The sequence below is a fragment of the Chrysemys picta genome, chromosome 2, assembly GCF_011386835.1.
Source record: "Chrysemys picta bellii isolate R12L10 chromosome 2, ASM1138683v2, whole genome shotgun sequence".
Taxonomy (NCBI): Eukaryota; Metazoa; Chordata; order Testudines; family Emydidae; genus Chrysemys; species Chrysemys picta.
This window is the reverse complement of record NC_088792.1, coordinates 189,100,487-189,111,624: the sequence shown is the minus strand read 5'-3', so window position 1 is coordinate 189,111,624 and position 11,138 is coordinate 189,100,487. Positions and strand designations below refer to the sequence as shown.

The following is an 11,138-nucleotide window of genomic DNA, read 5'->3' as shown; positions in this document are numbered from 1 at the left end:
GCCCACTTGCTCTGGAATTCCATATGGAATGTCACTGCCTCCTGAAAAACCAGTTACAACATGGTTGGATAGTAAGCCTGTGTTACCGACTGTTCCAACTTCTATTGGGCTACAGCTTCCTCCCACTATACCTGGTGTTAACAGTTATGGAGATTCTCCAAGTATTACTCCTATGAGCAGGTCACCCCAGAGGCCATCTCCTGCTTCGAGTGAATGCACTTCTTTATCTCCAAGCCTAAACAATTCTGAATCTGGCATTCCAGTGTCTGCTGACTCACCACAACCAATTCATAGTGGCTCTTCTCTGACTAAAACCGAACCGGTCACACTGCCTCCCACAAATGCAAGGTTAGGAGACCTTACTGTAAGTGGGCAAGTCTGTACCGCTTCCACATCTTCAATTCCTACTGCTGTTACAGATAGCAGCATTTCAACAAGCCTCTCAAACCCCGTGCTTCCAGCAATGTCTGACCAGTTCAAGGCAAAGTTTCCATTTGGTGGTCTACTAGATTCTATGCAAACATCAGAAACCTCAAAACTACAACAGCTAGTAGAGAACATTGATAAGAAGATGACAGATCCAAATCAATGTGTCATTTGTCACCGTGTGCTTAGTTGTCAGAGTGCTCTCAAGATGCATTACAGAACACATACAGGCGAAAGACCATTTAAATGCAAAATTTGTGGACGTGCCTTTACTACAAAAGGCAATCTAAAAACACATTTTGGAGTTCATCGAGCGAAGCCACCACTAAGAGTACAACATTCATGTCCCATTTGTCAGAAGAAATTTACAAATGCTGTTGTTCTCCAGCAACATATTCGTATGCATATGGGTGGACAAATTCCAAACACACCATTACCAGAGGGCTTCCAAGATGCAATGGATTCAGAGCTTTCCTATGATGAAAAGAATGTTGAAACACTGAGCAACTACGATGATGACATTGATGAAAATTCTATGGAAGAGGACCCAGAATTAAAGGACACAGCAAGTGACTCATCCAAACCACTTATATCTTACTCCGGGTCTTGTCCTCCTTCACCGCCTTCTGTAATTTCCAGTATTGCTGCTCTGGAGAATCAAATGAAAATGATTGATTCTGTCATGAACTGTCAGCAGCTGACCAGTTTAAAATCCATAGAAAATGGATCAGGTGAAAGTGACCATTTGAGCAATGATTCCTCATCAGCTGTTGGTGATCTCGAAAGCCAGAGTGCAGGCAGCCCTGCGATGTCAGAATCTTCTTCCTCCATGCAAGCTTTGTCTCCTGTAAACAGCAATAGTGAAAGTTTTAGATCAAAGTCCCCAGGTCTTAGCAACCAGGGAGAACCACAGGAAATACAATTAAAGACAGAAAAACCTGATAGTCCACCATCTGCTACTGAAAATGGAGGTGCTTTAGATCTGACATCCAGCAACCCGGGAAGACCAGTCATCAAAGAGGAGGCTCCTTTTAGCCTGCTGTTCCTGAACAGAGAACGTGGTAAGTTTAAAAGTACTGTTTGTAATATCTGTGGCAAGCCTTTTGCTTGTAAGAGTGCATTGGAAATTCACTACCGCAGCCATACTAAAGAACGTCCATTTATTTGTACAGTCTGCAATCGTGGGTGTTCCACTATGGGTAATTTAAAACAGCACTTACTGACGCACAAATTAAAAGAGCTGCCTTCTCAGTTATTTGAACCCAACTTTACTCTAGGTCCCAGCCAAAGTACTCCTAGCCTGGTCACCAGCACTGCGCCTACCATGATCAAAATGGAAGTGAATGGTCACAGCAAGCCGATCTCACTGGGTGAGGTTCCCTCGCTTCCAGCTGGAATCCACGTTCCTGCTGCACCACAGACAGTGATGAGTCCAGGCATCACTCCTATGCTGGCACCCCCGCCACGTCGAACTCCCAAGCAACACAACTGTCAATCGTGTGGGAAGACCTTCTCCTCAGCAAGTGCACTACAGATACATGAACGCACCCATACTGGTGAAAAGCCATTTGGTTGCACAATCTGTGGTAGAGCTTTTACCACAAAAGGGAATCTTAAGGTAAGAAGAAAACTCTCAAATCTCAAACAAAACTGTAAGGAATGTGGGGTTTAAAAATGTACTACATCTGAACTTAGCAAGCTCTCATTTTGTTATTGTCATCAAGGCGAGGAGGAAAGAGAAGATAAAGAAAACATTTATTGTATGGTGCTGTTTCATGCTCTCAACATGTTTAAAGAACCAGGGCTTGATCCTACCCTCTGATTTGTGGGTGCACATTGCTGTGTACTTCAAAATCAGCTCCAAGAGCTTGCATACACATACGTGACAAGGCATGTGGTGGTGCACACCTGAGTCTCATAGAACATATCTGTGTTTTACATTTGTGCCATTTTTGTGGAACACTGGTGTGAAATAAGCTTGCTATATAAAAAAGGTGGAAAGAAATAAAGCACAAATCACTGCAAAGAGGCAGGAATGACACAGAAGCCTGTGACAGTCACTGAGCAATTTTAACCTGTACTCTATGCAATTGTGTACATGGTTGCCGAGGAGGGTGGTAGGCAGAGATTATTCCTAAACCCTTTCTAACTAGAAGACCTCCCCATATATGAAAATAATTAAAAAAACCTTATGGGCACCTTTTAGCTGTTAAGATCTAGCTCTGCTGCCTTCTCTCCTCTTGTTGTTGTGTAGTAAGATTATAAGCAATGCTCCTCCAGTGACCCAGACCTTACTGGGATGCCTCTGTTACACAGTCCAGTTTCCACTCTGCATGTAGTGCATGTGTCACTATGCAGGTTTGTAAGCTGGTACCCAGCGACATAAAATGATGTATCACGGGAGCACCATCTCTCGTCCTCACAACCCAGGTAAGCATCAGGAGGCTAGAGGCATCAAGGGCCATGCCTTAGTAAAAAAATATTTTTAATGTATATAATGTTGGAGGAAAGAGAATAAGAATGAGTGAAGTATTGTCTGGAGAAATATTAAGAGAACAGAGGAGAGAAAGACAGGAGGACACAAAAAGGTCAAGGGCAGAGGAAATAACAATTAGATGGGGTAAGAGGCTTAAGACTTCTAAGTGTCCCCTAGGCCAACTAATTCTCAAGGTGGTCTTGTGCTTTTATGCATGTCAGAACTTCCAGTTCTAGTTTGAAATTGTCTAACCTGAAGGATTCATATTCTTCGTTGTTGTAGCATTGTATTTCTTTTCAGTGAAAAGAAATGTGTAGGTTAATGACTTACATGAATATTTTTTTTAAAGTTTTAATATGGACTACAACTCCCATTGTCCATAAGAATACCGCTTGGCAAAATAATTCTAATCTAATTAATTAAATGTGAACTTAAGGATGGCTTTTTTCTCTGTTTTATTTTAATTGCTATACCAAATATTCAGACCAGCTAGCTTATTGGAATGTGCTAATTTGTAGATGTTTCCCATTTCTATTTTCTATACAGGTTCACATGGGAACTCATATGTGGAATAATGCCCCTGCAAGACGTGGTCGTCGACTATCCGTGGAAAACCCAATGGCTTTGTTAGGTGGTGACGCTCTGAAGTTTTCTGAAATGTTCCAAAAGGATTTGGCAGCTCGAGCAATGAATGTTGACCCAAATTTTTGGAACCAGTATGCTGCAGCTATCACTAACGGACTTGCTATGAAGAACAATGAGATTTCTGTCATACAGAACGGAGGCATTCCCCAGCTCCCAGTAAGTTTAGGTGGAAGTGCCATTCCATCTTTAAGTAACATTACCAGTGGCATGGACAAAGCTCGCACTGGCAGCAGCCCTCCCATTGTTGGTCTGGACAAAGCAAGTTCTGAAACTGGAGCCAGTCGTCCATTCACAAGATTTATTGAGGATAACAAAGAGATTGGCATAAATTAAAAGCATTCAGTACAAATAACTGTTGGACCACTACTCAACACCACATTTGTTCTATTTCATGTACAGTTTTTGAAGTTAAGATTAGTTTCCTGACCTAAATACATAGGTTCCCTTTAAAATTTTCCCATAGCAGAAATACGTAACTTTGTGGCTGCTGAAAAGTTGTCTTGCAAGATCTGCATGGTACTTCTTTCAACAGTGAGTTTGACTGTTATTGAGAACTTTAAAACCTTTTTAATTTAAGTTAACAAAAACAAAAAGATCATTGGATAACTGCATTAGGGACAGAAAGAGTTTAGACTATGTCCACTTTGCTTCTTAAAATATTAATATCAACTGAGAAAAGGGGGCTTCACTATGGCATTCCTGTCAAACTTATTTGCTGGTTTTATTCAAATTAGTTAGAAACTTGAACTATGTTTTTAGGAATCTTAATCTTAAATAAGTGATTAGTACCCCAATGCTGTGTGTATTATTACAGTATCCTTGTCTGTAGTATTTATAAAGTTAAGATTATGCGGGTAACAGACAATATACTTGGCCCAACCTTAAATGAAGCTTTTGTACTGCAAAATACATCTGGCTATGTGATTTTTTTTTTTTAAAGCAAATTTTGGTTTACTATAAATAAGTGGTTTATTTCAATGCAGGCAAAATTGTGAAGTTTTATGGGAAAGATAGCATGCTTTTCATGTGCAAGTACCCGTCAGTAACAAACCTTTTTTTTTTTTTTTTAATTTAAATATTTGTAGCTGCTATGTGGACAGTTGTTCTATTAAATGAAAAATGTAGTGTGGACTTTAACTCAATGATTGGAAAACAAGTTACAGACAAACCTTATCACCATAAATTATTCACAACATTATAAACAGTTGTGAGTAAATATTTCATGTTATCAAAGCTGTACAATAAAAAGGTAATGTTTGTATAATGTGGTTGCAAACTCTTAATTTATACTATTGCACTTTTAGTATTTTGTATTAGGGAGGTTTGTCTATAATTTGAAACTGAACAAAGATGTAAACTATTTTATAAATAGTACTTTGACTTAAGGAGAATGGGGGGAAAAACAGTTTCAGTTTCTTGTTTTGTCATCAGGTCAAACAATATGAGAGACCTATGTTAGTTAAACAGAAAAGCCACCGAGAACTGTCGGATCCTTAAGTAAAATGGGGCCTGCCATTTCCTAAATTGAAATGACTCATTTAATGTTTCTACAAAGCCTATTTTAAAATGTGGCCATCCCCAACAGAATATTGATAAATTCATTTTAGGAGTGTGATATCAATCCAACCCTAGGATAGACTAAAGAGAACATTGTGTAGGTTTAATTTTACTGTAATCTGTTCTGTCTCTTTCTCACACACCCACAGGCAAGACGTTGACTGCCTAATAGCACTGGTATTGTGCACAACATAACTGGGAACAAAATATAAAGTGTTTGGCTGTATGATCAGTCACAACTTTAAAATATCCTGAAGTGATTCCCAATTCTTGCTGATTATCTCCTCAGATTACTACAAAGCACAATGTACTCTGATTATTCTAATATTTTATGTTTATTACATTGTTTAAATTACACCAAGTAAATAAAGGGAATGGTTCCACTCTTAAGCTGGGAGGCTGGGGCTTAATCAAAACTTGAACAGTAAATGTTTTGTGTACTACCTCATTTTTGTGCATTACAAGTATGGTGGAGTCTGACACTATGAACTTCTGTCCAGCAAAATTGTTCAAGGGACATTATGGGTAGCTGGGTAACAGCACAAGGAGTTTTATGCCCCTGAAGAAAGAATCAGACAGTGAGGTCTTCTCAGTTGAGACTGAAAAAATAGGACAATCTCTTTCTTATACAACAAAAACCATTACTGTAAGAGGATGGACTATTTCTGCCATCATGTAATTGAATGAAAATGGTTTTGAAGACTTATTAGCTGTTTGTTTCTGTTGGAAATGAACAATGAACTATACAGCTCTGTTTTCTACAGTGATGATATATATATATTATAGAGATAGATAGATATACAAAACATCCCTATAATGTAACATCTTTGACCACAGTATGTGGGTTATTTGGGGGTGTTTCAAAGCATTGGAAGAAAGAAAACTGAGGTGGCTTAATGTTGCTGTATTTCAGCAATTGAATGTTTTTATTTATCTGTGTCATTTTTTGTGTGATCTTTTTTGTTAGTATTTGGTACCATGTAGTATTATCTCTTCTCCCTAAAGGATGTGTATAACTTAAAAAAAGAGATGTAAAGTGTTGTATATAAGATGGTTGATGATGGTACAGTAAGACTGACCCCATTTTGTATTCAGGGTTAGGTCATTCCTCTCTGCATGGTGAAGAGAGACACTATTTTTATACTGCGATACCATGTAGGGCTAGGAGCCTCCCTGAACCAGCTGGGAATTGTTACCTAGATCCAATATTTTTTATTATTAAATCTTGTTGGCTTGACACATCTACTGATTGAAATGGATGTCTTAGTCTAGGTTACTATTTTTGTCATATGGAATTGAATAAAATGCAGGATGTAATATTATTTCTGAATTGCGTTCCTTGATTATTCTAATACCAGAGTCAGATACGAGACCAAGGTTACTCACAGCAGATTGATGTCAATGACTTCTAATTGGCGCACCTGCAAGTCAGAAGAAGGTTGACACCTTATATTCAAACATTATTTGAATGTCTCTTAATTATCCTTTGGTGCAGAAATATTAAAGCCACAGCTTACAATAAAAATTGTAGACTGCTAAAAACATTTTATTGTTGAAACAGGGAAAGAAAAGCTGTGTTGGAGAGGGAAAAGCAGCATTTGGAAGCACTGCTGTGTCAAATGATTGTACTCAAAACACTTATCAGTTACTAGCTACATTTCAAAAAAAGTTCTATTTAGATTTCTTGAATAAGCTACCTGTTACTCAAACTATATTGTATCACAAGATTTGGGAACAAATTTATTAGCAGTAATTCAAATAATAAACACATTGGTTCATTTATGTCACATCCCACATCATTTAATTCAAACCAGTTGATGCTGAATGTTGAAATCTGTGCATTTTTATGATCCTGATTTCACAAAGCATTTAAGCACAAGAAGTGTCCATTGATTTCAATAAGAGTACATCCATTCTTAAAGCTAAGCACATACTTAAATATATTGCTGAACCAGGAACTAAGACTCCACATTTGACTGACCTTACAACTGTTATAATCTGGTGATGATGACTGTGCCACTGCATTTTTAAAAATGCACTAGTCCCCTTCCAAAAATCTTGTTCTAAAGATCCTCTATTTTATAGGACCTACACAAATAAGGTGTGAGCTCCCTCTGATGATCAGCAGCAGCAGCAGTAAACTCTCAAAAAAACATGAGCTGTGCTGGCAGCAGATGAGGTGATGTGCAAATAAGGAAGAAAACTAAAAGCTATGTTAACTACAGCTCCATTCAAAAAATAAGGGAAGAAATATCAGTTTTCGAAATAAAAGAGGACAAAATCAGGAGGCTTAGCAATTTCATTTTTAAACCTGGAAAGAGAGATATTTTAGGAAGGTCTTAAACAATGAATAATAAAAAATAAACTCAGATATGGTTGACACTGTCTTTTTGGCTGCTGTGGAATATATATTTAATAATAGGGTCATATGGAAATAGCATGGACAGATCAAAGGCTGCCTGTGGATTTTGTATTGAAAAACAAGGCAAAAAATGTAACAAGAATACCAGCGAGCCTTTCATTTGCACCCTACATTAAAAAACCATCAACACTTCCAACAAATCAAATGACACTTTTAATGACTGTTACATGTATTTTTTTTTACACATCTCTTTTGTATATGTTATCCCTCTAAAGCTTAAATATAAAAGAGACTCCCCTACCTACTTTGTCCTTCCTTAGCAAAGATGTTTTTTCTTCTAAAGCTACAGAAGCCAATTTGGTAGCCTTTTATATGTTTCTCTGCATGTACGCTGTCATCTGGAGGATATTGTGGTTTTATTTTTTTCCCTCTTTCTCTAATTCTGCAGAAGTCAAAAGAGTTGCCTGCTATTTACATCTGTGTGTAACACTAACATAGTGAATGGCAAAGTCATCAGTGATAAAATCAGGTATGTGCATAGCTCTAGGGGTACACTAAACAAACTTGTCATTCAGGGTCTTTACTTTATCTGAAGGCAATGACATTTTTTAGTTATTTGCGGAGGTAGAGCAGCTGCAGCTGTTGAAACAGGCATAGGCCTGATTCTGATTTCACCTGCAACAGTTTTGCATCAATGTATCCCCATTGACCAGAGGTGCTGGAACAATTCGTATAGTGGGGGTGCTGAGAGCCATTGAACCAGACTGTAAACCCTGTAGATGATGGAAACCATTTCAAAGCTAGGGGGTGCGGCTGCCGCACCCCCAGCACCTCTAGTTCCAGCACCTATGCCATTGACTTCAGTGGAGTTACTCCTGATTTACACTGGTGTGAGAGAATTAGGCCCATTTATTTTTTTAGATCCCATCAAAATGACAGCTCTCTCTCTCTCTATACATACATATATATATTAGAAAATTTCTGGGCAATGAATTACTGAACTAAAAAAAAAAAAACTTTTTTTAATGCACTCTACCAGATTATCCCAATTTAAAAGAGGTCTAATTCTGGACATAAACAAGATGGCTGTGTCCCTTAATCCATATTTTATATTAACAAAACTTGATCATGATTATGATCATATAAGTATTTATTTGATGTTTTTTCACTCAGTTGAAGAGAGTGTGTCACTAGATTTTGAATATAAGACCATGAAAATGAAAGCTTTGCAATTATTACATTGGAACACAGTGCATCTTGTGAGAATCTTGCTATAATGTTACTACACAAGGGGATCTAGCTAATGGTTAGATATGGTCCCTTTTTCTCAGATACCAAAGGTGTCAGCAGCCTTATGAAAAGAAAAAAACATATTGCAGGATTGCTGTAGAGTACTTTTATTTTTTTCATGAGACTGCATGGCTCAATCCTTTGGGGCAATTCAGGCAGCTGGAAACTCCCTGAGTTCTACTCTTAGCTCTGGCGTGTCATGCTACAGGGCTACGGGCAAGTCACTTAGGATCTGATCCTGAAAGGGGCTCAATGCCCTCTGTTAGTGGAGACAGAGTGCTAACTTCCCTTGGAGAGGCAACCAGTAATGGAATGAATTTCCTCATCTGTAAAATGAGGATAATACTACTTATGTACTACATCACAGGCGTGTTGTGAGGATTAGGTTATTTGTACACGGTCTTGAAGATGGAAAGTGCTAAGTATTATTGCTCATTTTAGAGAGTTTATAGTACTATTCAGCATAAGGGTGGCAGAACCAGACCTTAAATGAACAAATGAATAAATAAAAGAGAAGTTCTAACTGTTAAGCAATCTAGAAGAAACACATACATACATTATTTATTTGCATTCTGGTAGGGCCTAACGATCCCAAGCAGGATTATGCTAAGTAGTGTTGTACACGCATATAGTTAGAATTTATATGAAATTCTATCCAATTCTGTTTTTCCACAGATGTATTCCATTATCAAGTATCTGTTTCATAATTCTAGTGGGTTTTACCTAATGATTTAATTTTTCTAAACTGATTATCAATTTTAGACTATGGCAGAGATTTATATCTGGCATTTCAATTTATTTTGAGTTTACATTGATTATCACTTTTTTTAAAAAAGTAAAAGACAGCAATTTTCTATGGATATTTATCAGTGGTATTTTTGCTGTTTTGTGTGTGTGTGTGTGTATACATATATATACACACAGTCAATTTCAATCCTCAGTAAAGGAAGACAAACTGGGAATCGTGACAAGAGATAAGACGTATTGTTACAAAACAATTATATTTATGTTCACTAGTGTTCCTAAATCACAAATGTTAAAAGTTTTTACTGAATCATAAAGGTCATAACCTAAGTTATGTTGAAACAGATTATTATTTCAGATGAGTCACTCATTGTGCACAATAGAAATGTTAAAATAAATATTTAATTAAATCATTCCAAATGTAATTGCTTGCAATCATTTGCATGTAATACAGAAAATAATTTGCTTCCCAAATTGGCATGATATATTTAATAATGTTGTAGTAGATAAGGCAGTACACAAGTTAATGATCTTATTCAATATATTATGCTATCACTCTCACTGTCCACTGACTAAATGTGTTAGCCCAGTTCCATATACTTTTACTTTCATGTCCTTCTCTAAGTAATTTTTGTCTTGTTTGAGAAACCCTTCTAGGACTAGATTCTACCACCCTTACTCATGTAGAGTATTGCCTTACTTTCTGTCCCATGGGACTAATCATGGAATAAGGTACTACTCAATGTGAGCAATGATGGCAAAATCTGGTCTCTAGGATCTAGAAAATGACTTTCCTTGATGCCAATTTTGCTCTTTGGAAAATACTGATATTTTCCCTTGTCTGTTTCTTATACAGTAGAAGCCAACATGTCTCTGTTTTGCTTACTTCCTTGTTTGTGGAACAGCATTGCTGATTATGTCAGTAGAGCTGTTAACTGATACTTGTTCTGTAACAATAACGCTTTTCATCTGGTTTCCATAAATACACTCATAAATTAGTGGGTGTATGCTTCTGTGTAGGCAAAATGAGTAACTGAACACCTGCGCTGGTATTTGCATGCTGTTACCTGTTTTGCAAGAGCACATATGAGGAGGATTGCACAAAAATGGATATGCTCACAAATAGATTTGGGTGCATTTCCAGTTGATTTCCATAAATATAGCCAATACGTCTTACATAAACAATTATTATTATTTTTTTATATTCTCAGTGAGAATAGTGGGCAGTTTAAATAGTTATCTAGAACGGAGAGAACATGGCCTTACAGATAACAACAATTCTGAAGTAAAACAAATTTTAGGTCTAAAGTTTCACCTGACAATTGTCTATTAAATAGGTTTACACTGGTGTTTCTTCTAGATTGCTTAACAGTTAGAACTTCTCTTTTATTTATTCATTCGTTCATTTAGGGTCTGGTTCTGCCACCCTTATGCTGAATAGTACTTCACTCTGCAAGCAGATTATTGAAAACAATTGCATTTCTCTTAAACATGAGTAAAGGGTGGCAGACTTGGACCATCACTGGGTCCAAAATATTTTAGAAACCCTAGTGACATCTGTTACAACATTCCACAGCAGTCCATGGCTAATACTACTTATGAGGCCAGATTTTGATATCCTTATTCACTGTGGGTAAC

The 11,138-nt window shown here is 37.2% G+C and overlaps 1 protein-coding gene across 6 annotated transcripts in view; it reads left to right on the top strand.

Moving 5' to 3' along the window:
- The window catches only part of SALL3 (spalt like transcription factor 3), a 25,796-nt gene extending 17,828 nt beyond the window's left edge, over positions 1-7,968 (top strand). For 3 of the 6 annotated variants that reach the window (XM_005281449.5, XM_065585123.1, XM_008164434.4), the window contains 3 exons: positions 1-1,487; positions 1,704-2,044; positions 3,449-6,426. The exon at positions 1-1,487 is cut by the window's left edge and continues 1,444 nt beyond it. In XM_005281449.5, the coding sequence (XP_005281506.2) occupies positions 1-1,487; positions 1,704-2,044; positions 3,449-3,880 (2,260 nt within the window). In that variant the 3' untranslated portion in view covers positions 3,881-6,426. Of the gene's footprint in view, positions 1,488-1,703; positions 2,045-3,448; positions 6,427-7,914 lie in introns of those variants that run through there. The other 3 variants (XM_042860448.2, XM_042860449.2, XM_065585125.1) reach the window with 3 other exon arrangements.
- Positions 7,969-11,138: the final 3,170 nt, after the last annotated feature.